Here is a 17,298-nt window from a genome sequence, read left to right as displayed (position 1 = left end):
AGTCCCACGCCATTACCCACAATTCTCATGGGTCCAGTGCAATCCCAAAGTGAGGCTTGGCACACATAGTTCTTATAGTGGTATAAAGTCCAATTTAAAGTCCAAAATAGTGGAGGAGCCAATGAGGGGGCACAAAAAGCCTCCTTTGCCTTGGTTCCAAAAACACCTGTCTGGGCCCATTACTGGCAATGTAAAGACATCCATACACAGTATATGGGCAGTACCTCACACACCCCAAACCCCATTTAGTGATATTCTCATTCATTTTGTGACACGTTGTTGTCAATGAAAACACCGTCATTTGAGCAGCTCCCCCATCTTCCTACATTCTATAATATCACAAGAAGCCGACACGAGCGACTCCAGCTCTGTCACAACTAAAGGAATGTCCGTAGCGCGTTGGGACAGGCACAAGTGTCCCATAAATAGACTGTGAGCTTTCTGCGTCACAAAGTGCAGCGAATTCCGCCCATATAGGGGGCGCTCTGGCCGTCTCCGTTCTCTCGCTGGTTTCGATGGTCTCTGTGGTGTTTCCGGGTAGTGGGATTGGTTGTTGTCGCTGAGCCCCGGGGTTTGGTTGTACGGTTGGCAGCTGAGGAGGCCACGGAGCCGGCACAATGGGGAAGAGAGATAACCGAGTGGTGAGTGTGTGGCACTGGCGGCTTCAGTTATGTATATGGGGGGGAATAAAGAGCTCGGCGTTACTCGCTGTGGTGCGCAGGCAGAATGAGTGTAGTGATGTCCGACTGCCCTGAGAGTGTTCGATATCCATCTTAATCCTGATCACTTTAATTACGAGTCTCGGCGGCCTCCGGCTTTTGTTTCATTGCTGACAAGACTGTCCCTAATGGTGCTGAGCTCAGCATTAACCCCGTGTCCTGCCCCTGCCTCGTTACTGCAACATTCCTCTACTTATTATTGGCCCACAGCATCCCCAATATAAAGTGATACTGTATTCGCTCCCCATAGCCCAACACCCCCCACCCTCTTGTCTTACTATACACTCTCTCTAGTATAAGCCCGTCCCATCCTCTTGCCTTACTATACACTCTCACTAGTATAAACCCTCCCATCCTCTTGCCTTACTCTCACTAGTATAAACCTCTCCCTTCACATCTTCTTGCCTTACTATACACTCTCAATGATATAACCCCTCCCATCCTCTAACCTTATTATACACGCTTACTAGTATAAACTCCTTCCCTCCCATCCTCTTGCCTTACTATACACTCTCGCTAGTATAAACCCCTTCCCTCCCATCCTCTTGCCTTACTAAACACTCTCACTAGTATAAACCACTTCCATCTCAATCACTGATAGAATCCCACCCTTGCCTCCTTTTGCCTTACTTTACTTACTTTCTCATCCACACAACCCCTTTCCTGACATCTAAAGCTGACCATTCACAAAGAGAAGTATGAAAATGCACAGTTTTGGCTGATGGGCCAATAGCACGTGACAGGGCCAAATGGGCCTGATCTGATGGTCAGTTTGGGGCACAATAATTGAAATCTAATGTCTGGCTCATGCAGAGCTGTAGGGAAATGGTTAATGCAGTCTTCACAAATGAGATGTTGGTCAGACTGCCAGAATGGGCCAGTGAGCCACGATGATCTGAACGAGCAGTCGGTGGCCAATTTATCTTTATCACACCATACTCGCAACATGTTTTGGAGAAGTGATAAATTAGCAGAAAACAATGTAACACAGGCACAGGTTACACAAACTATCTGCCCTGTGGTTGGGGCTTTGCTTGGAATTGAAGCTTGGAGCCCTGGGTTGTAATGCAGCAAAGCTTACTGTTGTACTACTATAAAATCACAGTGGATTATTCCCCAACTCCAGACACAGACATCCTGAATATTCTCTGCTGTGCATTTGTTTTATCACAATTTTAATGGCATTTAGTGGATATTCCCTGAGAGTTGTATATTTTTCAGAAGTGGTTTGGAAAAGATCACTATGAAACACCTAAAAAACTCTGGAACCTGTTTTTTTGTTAATTTACTAATATACAGAATGTGGATCTGATACTGTAAAGCTGGTTTTGACAACTGTCAGGTGACTGTATTGAGTGTAGTTTTTCATTTAATCATATTGTGAGCAATATAGAACATTTCTGTGTACTTAGTAAAGTTTAATTTGAAGAGTAAACTTAATAATGTTAGTCTGAAAGGAGGGAACACTCTTCTCCGACAAATTAAATTCCAAGGCACCAGGATTTCCTAGCGGGAAGGTACACGTTGCACTGGGTCTGATGATAAACCTGCATTATGCAAAGCACATACACACTCCAAAGTACCTTGTTAACATTAATTCTGTTTAAAGGGTGGTTCACCTTTAAGGTAACTTTTATTACTTTATAGAATGGCCAATTCTAAGCAATTTTTCAATTGGTTTTCATTATTTTTTATAGTTATTTGCCTTTTTCTTCCCACTTTTTGCAAATGGGTGTCGCTGATTCCCTTCTAAAAAAACAAATGCTCTGTAAGGCTACTAATGTATTGTTATTGTTACTTTTTATTGCGGATCCTTCTATTCATGCCCTCTCCTATTCATATTCCAGTCTCTTATTCAAAAAAGGCATGGTTGCTAGGGTAATTTGGACCCTAGTTACCAGATTGCTTAAAATGCAAATTAAAGAGCTGCTGAATAAAAAGATAAATAAATCAAAAACCTTCAATAATAAAAAATGAAAACCAATTGCAAATTGTCTCAGATTATCACACTCTACATCCTACTAAAAGTTACCTCAAAGGCGAACAACCCCTTTAAGCCATAGGAGCTTGCCACAGTACGGCTTATTCTCTGGGTACATCATATAGGGGCCCATTTACTTAGCTCGAGTGAAGGAATAGAAGAAAAAATAGTTTGAATTTCGAATGGTCGAATATGGATTGCGACTTCGAACGAAGTACTGTCTCTTTAAAAAATCCTTCGACCCCCCCCAGTTCGCCACCTAAAAACCTCCCGAGGCCAATGTTAGCCTATGGGAAAGGTCCCCATAGGCTTCCTAACAATTTTCTGAAGGAATATCCTTCCATGGATGGATTAAAATCCTTCGAATCGTTCGATCAAACGATTATTCCTTCGATCATTCGATCGTAGGAATATCGCTAAATCCTTCGACTTCGATATTTGAAGTCGAAAGGATTTCAATTCAGCAGTCGAATATCGAGGGTTAATTAACCCTCGATATTCGACCCTAGGTAAATCTGCCCCATAATGTTGTTTTTGCAATTGTCATTTTAAAGGGCTACTAATGCTTTTTTTACAAGCCCAGGAGCTAAATTGCAGAAATGCAGATACCCATAGCAATAAATCACCTACTCACTTTATTCTACTCTGTTTGGAAATGCAAGGAGCCATCTACAGATAGGATAGGACTACACAGACATTTTTGGCGCGATCCGACGCGCTGCGACAAATTGCATGCAACGGTAATAAGGTAAGAGAAATGTTGCAGCGCTGATGCGATGCTGCGTCTGCATCCGACAGTCGTGTCGGATCAACACTGCGACTTCATCCGACATTTGTATATCTTACCTTATTACCGTCGCAATCAATTTGTCGCAGTGCGTCGGATCGGGCCGAAATGTCCGTGTAGTCCTACCCTAAGATGTGCTTGGTATAGCATTAGCACTGAAAGCTATGGATGCACAGAATCCACTATTTTAGGATTTGGAAAACCCCAAATTATTTGTGAAAGATTCGGCCAATTCCAAACTGAATCCAAATCCTAATTTGCATATTTAATGAAAGAGCATGGTAAAAACTGTTTTTTTTTATTTATTTTTTTTTAATTCGGTTCAGCCAGGCACTTGGATTCACTGCATCCTTGCTGAAAGCTGACCTGGGACTGGCTTTTAATATGTATTATTCTGGTCAGTGATCACACAGTGGAATCTCTAAGAGCATGGGATAAGGACAGACACATCGACCATCATCCCTGCTGCATTTGGGGTTCGGCTGTGGCCCCTTTTGTTTGTCTGATGGAGCAGCTGGGAAGGGTGGCCTGTGCCAAGGGCCCTTTTGTGTAAAATAGGAGCTAAGATAAGCATAAAGCCCATACAAACTACAACACAAGATTGCTAAAATAAGAGTAATTTACCCTCCGCCTCCTTTTCCTGTGCTCTCACAGGAATTTAGATTGTTCCCCAAAAATAAAGACTCTTTTCAATTACTTTGCATTATTTATTTTTTACTGTTTTTCCAAAATCTAAGTTTAAAGTTGAATGTTCCCGTCTCTGGTGTTGGAGTCTGGCACCTCAGTAATTCAGGTGCAGACTCTGAACTGTTAAAATTTTATAACATTTAGTTGATCCATTTCTCAGCAGCATCTCTGGAGTATTAGCAACTATTATATCAATTCTAACAGCTGCCTGTAATGAAACCCAGAGATTCTGCTCAGCAGGGACAAAGATAAGAAATGTATCAACTAAATGTATCCATTTAAAACAGTTTACAGGGTCGGCGACCCCACCTCCCAGAGCTGCTTCAGAAGGTGAAAGATCACGCTTTGCATTTCAATATTAGGAAAATGGTCACACATAGAAACTAGAAAGTAATTGGAAAAAGTCGTTCTTTCTGGTGAACTGGCTGAAAAGAACTAGTTGTTTGAAGGTGAACCACCCTTTAATGTTAATAACAAGTGATGAGTGACATTTTTCACAGGTTTTGCAGTGAAAACAACGTCCATAGATGAAAAAAATTGCCAGTTCAATGCAAATTTCTGCACGTTTTTGCCGTTTTGCGAATTTTCACCAAGAACGGGTCGGATTCGCCCATCGCTATTAATAACCCATCACATTTTAAAAGACATGTCAACCCAAAAAAATTATTTTTTGCCTTATAAAATAAAACACATTTATAAGCAACTTTCCGATATGATTTTATTAGAAATTGTTAGTGCTTTAAAACTTGTTTGTAAATGTAATTACTATTGAAAGCAGCATCCTGGTTGTTACTTTTTAAACAATGTTGCAAAAGCCAGTCTCCTCCAGCAAGACAGGGTCGGTTAAGGGTAGGACTCCACGAGCGATATTGTCGCGATCCAACGCGCTACGACAAGTCGCATGCATTTTTGTCGGATCGCGAGATAATCGCTCGTGGAGTCCTCCGTAGGTTTATGTTACATTGTTTCAAAAAATTCAGCAGGACAGAGAATAGAAAGGGACAGACACTGCTTTCAATAGAAATACATATACAAATAATGTAAAAACCATAGGAAATGTGTAATGAATGTCTATTGCAAAGTTGAATTATGGTTTCTTTTATTAGGCAAAAAAATGTTTTTTGGGTTGATGTCCTTTAATATTTCATGTTTTATATTTTCATGTTCTATATGCCTTTTTGATATGTCATTTTCATTATGTTCCATCTTGTTCCCAGTGTCATCAGTACAACTGTCATACTGACAACCTTTACGTTACACTCGTCACTACAAGTCTAGGAATTGCAAGCTTTCCGCTCCATCTCATTTACTACTTTGCTATTTGACCTGTTGTATGAGGACACTATGTAACACTAGCCATATAGTGCAAAATTACTTAGATCGAATATATCTTATTTAATTTTTAGGCATACATAAACCCTATTGCCATGGCTCGGGCCAGGGGTCCTGCATCATCTGGAGGTCCCACTATACAGGATTATCTTAGCAGGCCAAGACCTACTTGGTGAGTTGTCCCATTTAATTTGAGTAAAAAATTTATTTTGACACTGAGATTCTCCTAGAAATTAATGCTTTTTTTTTTTTTGTACTAAAAAAACTCACTTTGCTTGATTTCCATTGCAGTCTACAAGGTGTATTTTCTATGTATTCTTTCTTTAGCTGCCCATAGGGTTGCCACCCAGCCGGTATTACCGGCCTAGCCGCTAAAACACCTGCCAAGGCCTGGGCCGGTATTATAAATCTACCGGCAATGGAGCTGCCGGTAAATTTGTAATACTCCTAACAAAAGCCCTCAGCCTGCCTTTAACCCGCTCAAAATTTACTTTTTATGTTGTCTTCTGGCCAATCACGCGTTCAGGCACCACCCCTTTACGTCACTGCACGCCCTTTCTACGTCACGACCCTGCCCCTTTTACATCACGGCCTGCCTATTTGCTTCCGCCCCCACCACCAGCCGGTGAGCATTTTATTAAAAGGTGGCAACCCTAGTTGCCCAAGGCACAAAGCAGTTTTTAAAGTACAGCAGCTGTAATATAACTACAGCCACTGAACTTTCTTCTTTTTTAGCTGCCCACATGTATGAATGCAAATGGATATAGAAAATCTGTATGTTTCAAAGTAGAACTAAAGCTCAACTAAAGAAGTAGCTAGAAATGCTGTACATTATATTTTGGGGTTCTGTACCAGCCCAAGGCAACCACAGCCCTTTAGCAGTAAAGATCTGTGTCTCCAAAGATGCCCCAGTAGCTCCCCATCTTCTTTTCTGCTGATTCACTGCACATGCTCTGTGCTGCTGTCACCTACTGAGCTTAGGGACCCACTCACAATATACAGTACACATAGAATAGAAATGTCACAATATAAGGCTGATTAGTAATTAATAGATAATTACTACATGGCAGCACAGAAACCAGTGCAATTAGCATCAGAGTTTAATAATCAGCCCTGTAGCATCATCTTATATTAAAGACCAACCTCATTTTCTGCTGGATAATTAGTGATGACCCCTAAGCTTAGCTTCTCAACAGCTGCTCAGAGCCCACTGAGCATGTGAGTGTCACAGACACTTTCCAAGATGGTGACCCCCTGTGACAAGTTTGATGTCCTGGATCATTGCTGCTATTGACAAGCTGACACTTTAGGCTGGTGCAACTAGTGCATTAGATAAAATATGGCATTTTTTATCCACATTCATTTTAGGGTTTACTTCTCTCTTTACTTACTAAAAGTGCAAACTGTAGTAAAATCTATCTGGGTGATTGTCAAGGTATTTTTCAGTGTAACACGTCTGCATTGCTACTCCTTGACTACTACTCCCCAAATTCCTCCATAGGAAACTGTCTGAAAGTAGTGCAGTTCTCTGTTTCCCCACTAAACTACCCCTGGCCATTTTTTTAATAGTGGAGACTGTCCAGCTCAGGACAAGAGATTGCATTAAAAATGAATTCTAAAGAAAGTCATATAATTCATTGCCTAGATTACAAAATGTGCATAGTCATTTTATTTGTTTTATTTTCCTAGGGAAGAAGTTAAAGAACAATTGGAAAAGAAGAAGAAAGGCTCTCGAGCACTGGCCGAATTTGAGGAAAAGATGAATGAGGTTATTAAATTCTATTACATTTGCTTAGTAGAACCCCCATTTCAGGGGACTTGAAAACAATGGTATAAAATGCATTATATGTTGGTGTAAATTAGGGGAAAACTTAAAAAAAATCACTTAATGTACAATTGAGGATTTACTGGATTATATTTGTTTTTATATATTAATTTTTATTTCATTTTTTTTAACTTCTGTATATATGCAATTTTCATAAAACTATGTTTTAAAATCACTGTGTAGCAGTTTTCTTTGGCTTGCTAAGCATCTTTTCTGAACAACTTGGCTTATTGACCAGCTCCAATTCTTACAAGGGGTTCAGCTGTAACTAGAGTTTCCGCTGTTAAACCTGGCCAACAAGAAAGTATAAAACTGATTAATATTTGATCCTTTAGAAAGCCACACCTTCGTGTGAATCCAATCCCTTCTGCTGTCTGCCATTCAGACCCGTTGGGGAAGGTTTGTGTGTTTATATCATTAAGGGTAAGGCCAGACGAGGAGCTTCGTGGAGGTTTTGTCGCCTGGTGACTTATCGCCACGTCTTTTGCGCGACTATCTCCCCGAACTGCCTCAGCGTTTTTTCCCCATAGGCTACAGCAGTTCGGGGAGATAGTCACGCAAAAGACGTGGCGATAAGTCGCCAAACGACAAAACCTTCCCGAATCTCCTCGTCTGGCCTTACCCTTATTATGTGACTTACAGTTGGATAAATACTTTTTTTTTTTTTTTGAGAAATGTAAGGGTGTAACACTGTATTAAAGTTATACATTTTATTTTTAGAGCTGGAGAAAAGAGCTGGAAAAACAAAGGGAGAAGATTATCTCTGGCAATGAGATTTCCTCAAAAAAGAGAGAGGTATTTTAATGTTTTCCTTGTGTAAATACGAAATTAGCAAATTTCAAATATAAGTGTAAATATAATGTATCCGTTTCTGTGTATACCGATTATCATTAGAATTTAACTTAAAATTAGTAAAAGCTGATCCTAAAACATTTGCAAATTCGACTGTTTTCTGCCTATTGTACATTATTTTAAATCTGCATAATGTTTCTTTCTGTGCAGAAAAGAAAAAAGCAAAAGAAGAAATCTGGTGGGGTGAGAGCAGCTTTCACTTTCATAGTGGCTCGGGTTTATTCCTTGCTTGTTATTGTGATGTAGACATTGATGCTCTGATCCAGCATGTGTCCCTTCTCTATCTCACCAGACCCAGACCCCCGCCACAAAGACACACACACACAATTAATTTTTCCAGTCTTCTGTTCATATCCGTGTTTCATTGTTAGTCATTTGAACCCTAGCAGCCAGAAAATAGTTTTGATTCAAAACGGTAAGGCTGCAAAATAATCAAAAATTACACAAAATTAAAATTTCATTCATGAGACTGAATAAATAAGTTAAATGTAAGGTGAACTACTCGGTTAATATTAAACAACTTGTCCAGTGATATACAAAGCTTTTTAATTGTGGGCTTGGATATAGATCACAGTTTTACTGATTTGGTCACTTTTTTTATATGTGAAGTCCATAAACACCTGTTTTGTATAACTGAATGCTGAAGCATAGTCTACTTTTACCTCATCTGATCTATAACTGAAGCCAAAAAGAGAAACACCGCTTTACTACGTACAAAAAGTAATTGTAATAGTTAAAACAAGGAAGGCATCCAGTTGCACACAAGCTGTTGCAGAATACTTAGATACTTTTAGACCACTGACACATATGTCTTTTTTCCCTCCATTTGTTCATGTTTTCTTATGTATTATATGGCACCTTATAGCAGCCCCTCTGGCATTTGCCAGAAGCAGTCAGATTGCCAGTCCGGGCCTGCAGCTGTTGTATATTAGAGCAGACCTGTTTCCACCAGCTAGTTACCTTGTTATACTGCAGATTAGCCAAAAGTTTTTTGTTTTTTTATTTATTCATTTTTTAAAGAAAATTGTTTTAAAACGCAACTCACAAATTCTCCTTTTTATTTGTCTGTGGTCAAGTTATCTTCACCACCTTCTTCATCATCATCTTCTGATTCTCCCAGCAGTTCGGAGGAATCTGAGAATGAGGTGAGAATTTTCTTAAATTTCCTGTAATAGCTGTCAACTGTTTATAGATGTTGGTCTGTGAGCATTCGGTCACTATTGGGCATCTTGATCATTTCCCCAAACTCTGCAAGTAGTTGGTGTCGGATCACAGGAGAAGCTGTTTAAAGGAACAGTAACACCAAAACAATCACATGTTTTAGAGTAATTAAAGCATAATGTACTGTTTCCCTACGATGGTATAATGGGTGTGTTTGCTCCAGAAACACTACTATAGTTGTTGTGAAGCCGTGAGGGCAGCCATTCAAGGCCCAGGTTACATAGTAGATAACAGATGTGCTTTGTAGAATATTCTATGACCAAGATTATCGATCTGCTAAAATACCTGATCCTTTTCTCCTTTTTTAGCCTGAATGGCAGCCCCCATGGTTACACAGTAGCCTGTTTATATAAACTATAATATTCTTCCTAAACCAATGCAGGGCAACAGTACATTATATTTTTACAGTTTTTTTACCGTTTCATGAAATATTCTCAAAAGTAGCTTTCACAAGCAAAAACTGCACTCTGTAGTTTAGTGAAATGCAAAGAATATGAGTTGACTTGTTTCTTTACTGTTTTTATAAACAGAGCAAAAAAAGGCAAACAAAAAGAAAGAAGAAGAAAAAGTATTCCCGTAAATCAGACAGTATTTCTGATTCTGGCTCAGAAAGCAAGGTATTGATAATGATTTTAACATAATTATAATGTGCCAACATATTCCACTGTGCTGTAAAACAGAAGGACGCAAGCATCAAATAAACAGATTACATGCAAACAAAAGGTAACTAGTGCCCTGCCTGTTAGAATTTACCATCTGACAAGATATAAAAGATATGAATGGCCTGTACCCTTTAATGATTTAACAATGCTAATATTCATGATTTTGGAGTAACAGGCGAGTTCTAATAAATATGTTACAAAGCAAGTCTGACGATAAACTACAATCCTCTTACTGCATTATGCCCAGTGGGAGGCAGAACAAAACAGAAATCAAAACCACTAAAAACTTATTTTAATTTTAAGATTATTAGACTTTCACAGGAAGTTTGTGTTTTGAATTTATTTTTCATGGTATTTGAATAGCTTTAAAAAGCTTAGTTACATGCTCTAATTACCATTACAGGACAGTGTGAAGAAGAAGAAATCCAAAGATGACCAAGAAAAAGACAAGGTGATATACTCTCTTCATTCTTGGCAGTCAGGGGTACTTTTGTTAGAGAATTGTGCTCATATTCTTTGATGTTTCCCCCTGCATCTTTGGAATCTGGGCACATGTGCAGTACAGAAATTAGCAATGACACATTTTTATTACTTTATATCATCAGCAAGAGGAATTCAGCTTGACTGCTCTGTGCTCCTTCTCTATATAGAAGGCACCTCAATTTTTGGATCATGAGTATATTTCCATTTCACACACAGAAAGTCCATCAAAACACTTGCAAATGACTATCACCAAATTATGATTTAATTTTGTTTGTGTGCGTGTGTAATCATTAATGCAAGTAAATAAATGTTTCCTGTATTGTCAGATGTTAGTGTTAAAATTGTCATATAAAAAATAACCAATTTTCTTTGTATATGAAGGACACCAAAATCAGAAAAAGAAAAAGGGAAGATGACGACCACAGACATTCATCATCTCAGTCTGGTTCTGATACAGAGGAAGAGGTCTGTTTATATTAAACATTTATAAAGCTTCAGTAAATTCTGCAGCTCTGTACATCACACACTGAATTCTATGCATCACTGAGACTGGCAGGAAAGAGGGCTGGAAAAGTGGGTTAGGGAAATCGCTGTGTTTGGTTAGTGATAGGCAAGCTTTGGCACTCTGCTGCAAAACTAAGATCGCCAGCATCCCACTGTCACATAGGTTTTCAGATGTTTTGGTTTAAGTGTAGTCTGTAAGACTACAGACATATGGAAGTAAGGGTAATTGAGCCATAGGCCCAATAAGTGATCACTACTCGCATTGTACTTTGTGTATCTAGATAAGCAAATAAAACATTCATGAATATACTTTAGTAATACTCAGATGCTTTACATTTAAGTCCCACAACTTCTGAAATACCTAAGATTGTTTTAGTCACTGATTTTGGCAGCCAGAAAGAAATCCACACGAATAGGGTTTGGCTATTTTATTTCATTTAGTTCATGTGTGCTGTCAAAATCGGAACAAGCTCTTTGCAGCCCCGGGTGCAAGCTGTACCCCCTGCCAGGGCAAACTTGCATGAATCCAAACAGCAGCACTCCGGTATTATTGAAAAGGTGAAGTGCCTTAGGCAATGTTTCGGGCTACACAGGCCCTTTGTGAGCTTGTCAGACACTGCCTATGTTACTAAGGTAAGCATGAAACGCGTTAGGCGCTATAATGGGATTCTTTAATGTTTTTAAAAATTGATGTAATAAACTACTTTTTTTTTTTTTTACTTACAAGCATGTTCTGGAAATTATTTAAGTATATATGGTTGTACCTCTGTTTGGTCACTAGAGGACTCCAGCATGCTACCATAATGTTTACTAGACTCTACTCCCAAGTTCATTAACATAGTTTCTAAAGGGCCTGTGTAGCCCAAAACGTTGCCTAAGGCACTTTAAAGTGGACCTGTCACCTAGACATAAATATCTGTATAATAAGTCCTTTTCAAATTAAACATGAAATCCAAATTCTTTTTTTTATTAAAGCGTTCATAGCTGTTGTAAATTCAGCTGTCAAGCAAATATGCCTTAGGCATAGTGGCGGGGCAGACCATTACTTTGACTTTCTATTCAGCACTTCCTAGATGTCACTGCTCTTTCCACATTCTCCCAGTCCTCTTAACCATTTCATTGTGTTACCAGTGTATGGGGATGCACATCAGGTCCCCCATTCTAAGGCACAAACAAGATTCTGAGATGATGCAAGGCTTGTCTTAATAACCGTGTCCACTAAATGGCTCCTGCCTGCTTGTTATAATAAGCACATCCCAGACTGCTGGAAACAAGATTCAAATAATTTATACATTGTAATTAAAGTTCATTTTGCTTGACTAACATGATAAAATAGGATTTGGAATAATTTTTTGGGTGACCGGTCCCCTTTAAGTAAAGTTCTTCACCTTTTCAATAATACCGAAGTGCTGCTGTTTTCTTTGGATCCATGGCAATTTTATTTTGCTACCACAATTTAATCACAGTAGAACCCCCATTTTAGGTTTTTTCAGGGCACCAGAAAAAAATATTGTAAAATCAGGGAAATGTATTCTGCGTAATATAAAGGTGGGACCAAAAAACAATAATGTTAAATGAGGGAAAACTTATAATCAGAGGATGTAAAATTGAGGTTCCACTGTAGTTTAATTTGAGGAGCCATAATGTTGTAAAGTGCCCACTACAATGTATGTATAAAATGGCTAAGGCTTGTATACTTACTGGCACAATGTTCTTCCTTTTCAAGGTATATTGGAAAAAGAAAAAAAGCAGTGAAGAAAGAACAGTAAGTTGCTTGTCTTTTACCTGCATCTAGCTGTGAGAGGTGAAATAAATCCCTTCATCCATGGGGGATTTACTGGTCTTCCTGCTGCAGGCCTAGTTAATTACCATTCAGTATTAATATGACCAAGTATTTTTTAAGAGCGAACTTTTTTTGTAGCTCTTTACAATATGGCACATATGCAAGCTGCCTAGCTGGTTAGACACAAGTTATGCCTTCAACATACATTCATACTGATGCAATATGTGGGCAAACTTAGTGCCTTTTATTACATAAGCCGATATGCCTGTAGAGTTAACCCCTTTACCTCTAATTGGATAGGCATGATTATGGCACATAAACAACCATGTAGGCAGTGATTCATTATCTGTTTTCTTTCGCTGTAGCATAAAGCCAACAAGAAAAAGAAGCACAAGAAACACAGCAAGAAGAAGAAGAAGAAGGCGGCCGCCTCAAGCTCAGATTCAGACTAACACTTGTTTTCGAAGTGAAAGATATCTGAACTCAGTATGTGCAATGACATATTTCAGACTGTGAACACACACGGCATGCTTTTTTTTAACCATAGCTAAACTGAAGCTAGATCTACATTGGGTTATTTATAAGACTGATGTGCTCATCGGTGATTTAGAAGTTCTTTTTAGGGACTGTTTCAGGAGAAGGGGCTGTAACCTATATGCAAGGACTGGAGCGGAAATAATCACATCATTTCACTGAAAGAGATTCCAACAACTCACATGGTATTTTGAATTAGAATAGAGAAAATGGACAAAATTACACCGATCTCAATATATTATTTTATTACGTTTATTTCCTTATGCAATACAGCATTGCACACATTCATTCCATTTACATTCATGATAGGGAGCTGCTACATGGCTATAATAAATGACTTAATAGCAATTAGCGGAAAAACACTATTGTGATCACCCTTAGGGCAGAGACACACTTGGAGATTTAGTTGCCCCGGGCGACAAATTGCCTCTTCTTCGGGCGACTAATCTCCTCAAACTGCCTTCCTGCCGGCTAGAATCTAAATCAGCGGCGGTATGGCACTCAGCGCTTCTTTTTACAAAACCTCGGAAAATGAAGAGCTCAGAGCGCCATCCCGCCAGCGATTCAGATTTTAGCCGGCGGAAGAGCAGTTTGGGGAGATAAGTCACCCGAAGAATAGGCGAATTGTTGCCGGGCGACGAATCTCCACGTGTGTCTCTGCCCTTACTGCTGTTCCGTTTTAGTAAAACAAGGCTACTTCTATACAGACATATGTTAAGTAAGGAATAATGTGCTCTGCATGCATTGATAGCTAGTTTGCACTGATACAACACTACTAAAGCTCAGTTGCATCAGTTTTGTCAGAGCCCTGGCAAGTGCTACACAGATAAGCCTTTGCCTGTGTTCCGTCAGAGCCTGTGCCATGAGAAACCAGAGCAGAGTTTGTGTGTATCAGCCCAAGGCAATCCCTTAATGAGCTGGCACTTAATGACAAGAGGTATAAATAAAACTTTTGAATTGGAGCAAGGATGGCTATCTATGCTATAATGGATAGGACCTAAGAAATTATGGCCATTTAAAGGAACAGCTCAGTGTAAAAATAAAACTGGGTAAATAGATAGGCTGTGCAAAATGAAAAATGTTTCTAAAATAGTTAGTTAGCCAAAAATGTAATGTATAAAGGCTGGAGTGACTGGATGTCTTAACATAATAGCCAGAACACTACTTCCTGCTTTTCTGCTCTCTAACTCAGTTAGTCAGCGACTTGAAGGGGGGCCACATGGGACAAAACTGTTCAGTGAGTTTGCAATTGATCCTCCACATTCAGCTCAGATTCAAAAGCAACAGATATGACCCATGTGTGGTAACCAGTCAGTGGAAACCAAGAGAGCTGCAAAGCAGGAAGTAGTGTTCTGGCTATTATGTTACACACCCAGTCACTCCAGCCTTTATACATTACATTTATGGCTATATTAGAATTTTTTTTCATTTTGCACATATCTATTTACCTAGTTTTTATTTTTACACTGAACAATTCCTTTAAACTGCTTTGGAGGTGATTGGTACACTTTGCAGTTTAAACTGTACATTACAGCTGGGAAACATCAGATACATATCTGTATAGTAAGAACCTTTTTTTTTGGTACAAACTATTTAAATCCACGTACGTCTTTTTCTCATATTCATAGTATTCTTAACTTCTTCCAGGTAACACTGGGTAGTACTTTATTTTCTAATGAGTGAACAGATCATTCAGAATGTATGTATCTGGTGAGCCAGTTAGAATGATGAATCCCTTAGAAGGCTTTATTAGAAAACACAAAGTAGAGCAAAAAAAATTCAATGTGGCTTTGTAGTCTTCTAAAATCCCACTTGATGTGGAATGAGAATTTTGCTCTCGTGCTTTATCTAAAGGGGAGCTTACAATTGTGCAAGAGTTGAAAGGCCAGAACTTGAATCTAACAGTTGAATAATAGAAATATTTCAAATGAGTGTGTGTGTTTGGTGAACCTAACTAGTACACCCACCTTCCAAGTAGTTTGCTGTCTATATCACTGCTCACTCTTTTAGTAGAATCTTTTGTCTATGGTTTAAGCAAATCCACTTTTTTGTATTTGGCTGTATCCTTCATGAAAGATTCAGCTGAATACTGAATTTGCATATGCAAATTAGGGGCAGGAAAGGAAGTGGGGACATTTTTTTTGTTTTTTGATGGAAAGTCACATGACTTCCCTTTCCACCCCTAAAGGCCCGGAATGAGTCTGCAGGTTATTGGCCCGTGTGGGGGCCCTCCGATGGGGTTCCCCAATCTGAAAGTCGGCCAGATGTCGATCAGGCAGGATGAAAAATCCCGTTGGATCACGGCCGCATCGTCTCACGATCTGCCTGTATCGCCTCCATTCTGATCTAATCATTGGGCCCTAGATCGGATCAGTCCGAAATCGCCCACCTCAATGTGGGCATATTGGGGAGGGATTCACTCGTTTGGCGACATCGCCAAACAAGCGGATCTCCCTGTGTATGGCCACCTTTATTTGTGAATGCAAATTAGGATTCCATTCGGCCGGATTCGGTGCATCCCTACTTTTGTCACCACATTTTTTTTTTTTTCGTTACTGAGAGCTTAAGGGTACTACTCCACAAGTGTTTTCAGCGCAATACGACTGCGTCTGCATCAGACAGTCGCGTCGGATCAACGATGCGGCACCATGCGACAATTCTATTGCTTACCTTATTTCTGTCGCAGTGCATTGGATTGCGCAGAAAACGCTTGTGGGTTAGGGTTTTACTAATAGTAATGTCTGCCAGAGTCAGTCCAAAATAGGAGGTCGTCCAAGACAATCGGTTTGTAAGCTGGGGACTTTGATATATCCATGGCAGCGTTCTTTTGTTTATAGAAAATAAAAGCAACAGCTCCCAGCCTTCATGTTGGCTACAGACAAAGTATCCAAAGGGAAATCTAGCAAAGTGAAGAATGTTTTCCTGCACTCTGGGATTTTTCTTTAATTAAAGGTCAGACTAACCCTGACTCATCCTGCATGCTTTGTGTTGCTTACAGATTCTATAATGCACATGTCATGCTATACTCTCACTGTTAGAATATATAAAGCTGTTTTTTTTTTGGTTGGTATTACATGAAATATTTAATGGCTTCATATTGAAGCTGACACTATACAAAGTTTTGGTACCAGACTGACGAAAATGTATCCAGTTTTATGAAAGCAAATCATGAATCTCAATAAAAAGATATTGTGTTAACACAAGGTGTGGTTTTTCTGTATTGTGAAAAAAAAAATTGCTTGCGGGTTAAAAATCACCTGTGTAGATAAACGCTATACTTTGTGCTACAGGTATGGGATCCGTTATCCAGAAATCTCTGTATTACAGAAAGGCCATCTCCCATAGATTCCATTTAAATCAAATAATTAAAATGTTTAAAAATGAGAAGATAGAAGAATGCTGGAAGAGAAATAAAAGTTACAGAAACATGTGGTATTAGAACACTGAAAAGCTGTGGAATAAAGAGAAGAAATGAGGATGGCAGGAAGAGAGAAAAACTGAATAAAATGCAGGGTGTGGGTGAGTCCTTAGAGGGCATGTAAAGGCAAAAAAATAAAATCCCATTTTTATTTTCTTTAATGAAAAAGAAACCTATCTCCAATATACTTTAATTATAAAATATGTACCGTTTTTATAGGAAACTTGACTGTATGCAGTGAAATTCTCCCTTCATTTACTGCTGTGGATAGGAATTGTCAGACGGTCCCTAACTGCTGAGCAGGGAAACAATCCTACTTATGAAAAGCAGGGGGAGCCCCCGCCTTACTTCCCAGCCATGCAGAACTCAAGCAGCTTTGTTTATGACGATCCCTAAGCATTCCAGACCACACTGAGCATGTGCAAGTCACTGAGCAAGTCTCTCTGCCTGCAGCCATTTGTCTCTAGGTGGAGCTAGTAGAATTAGAAAAGAGATTTTTTATTTTTTTTG

General features: G+C 39.2%; 1 protein-coding gene across 2 annotated transcripts; it reads left to right on the top strand.

Moving 5' to 3' along the window:
• Nucleotides 1–466: 466 nt before the first annotated feature.
• fam133b.S (family with sequence similarity 133 member B S homeolog) lies at nt 467–14,332 on the top strand. 2 transcript variants are annotated; one of them, XM_018269180.2, is made up of 11 exons: nt 468–641; nt 5,581–5,678; nt 7,196–7,274; nt 8,052–8,126; nt 8,334–8,366; nt 9,260–9,328; nt 9,935–10,021; nt 10,470–10,517; nt 10,931–11,014; nt 12,780–12,818; nt 13,202–14,332. In XM_018269180.2, the coding sequence occupies exons 1-11, from the start codon at nt 618–620 to the stop codon at nt 13,286–13,288; spliced, it is 723 nt and encodes a 240-aa protein (XP_018124669.1). In that variant the 5' UTR covers nt 468–617; the 3' UTR covers nt 13,289–14,332. The 2 variants fall into 2 exon arrangements, with proteins under 2 accessions (XP_018124670.1, XP_018124669.1); XM_018269181.2 differs by lacking the exon at nt 8,334–8,366 and having other exon boundaries at nt 467–641.
• The last annotated feature ends 2,966 nt before the right edge of the window (nt 14,333–17,298 follow it).

This window comes from Xenopus laevis, chromosome 6S (genome assembly GCF_017654675.1).
Source record: "Xenopus laevis strain J_2021 chromosome 6S, Xenopus_laevis_v10.1, whole genome shotgun sequence".
Taxonomy (NCBI): domain Eukaryota; kingdom Metazoa; phylum Chordata; class Amphibia; order Anura; family Pipidae; genus Xenopus; species Xenopus laevis.
Note: the sequence above shows the minus strand (reverse complement) of the source record. Positions and strands in the feature narration are given on the sequence as shown.

Coding starts and splice junctions, on each gene's coding strand:
- fam133b.S (XM_018269180.2), top strand. CDS start 618: ATGGGGAAGAGAGATAACCGAGTG. Junction 642..5,580: donor GGAAGAGAGATAACCGAGTG/GTGAGTGTGTGG, acceptor TTTAATTTTTAG/GCATACATAAACCCTATTGC. Junction 9,329..9,934: donor CGGAGGAATCTGAGAATGAG/GTGAGAATTTTC, acceptor TTTTATAAACAG/AGCAAAAAAAGGCAAACAAA.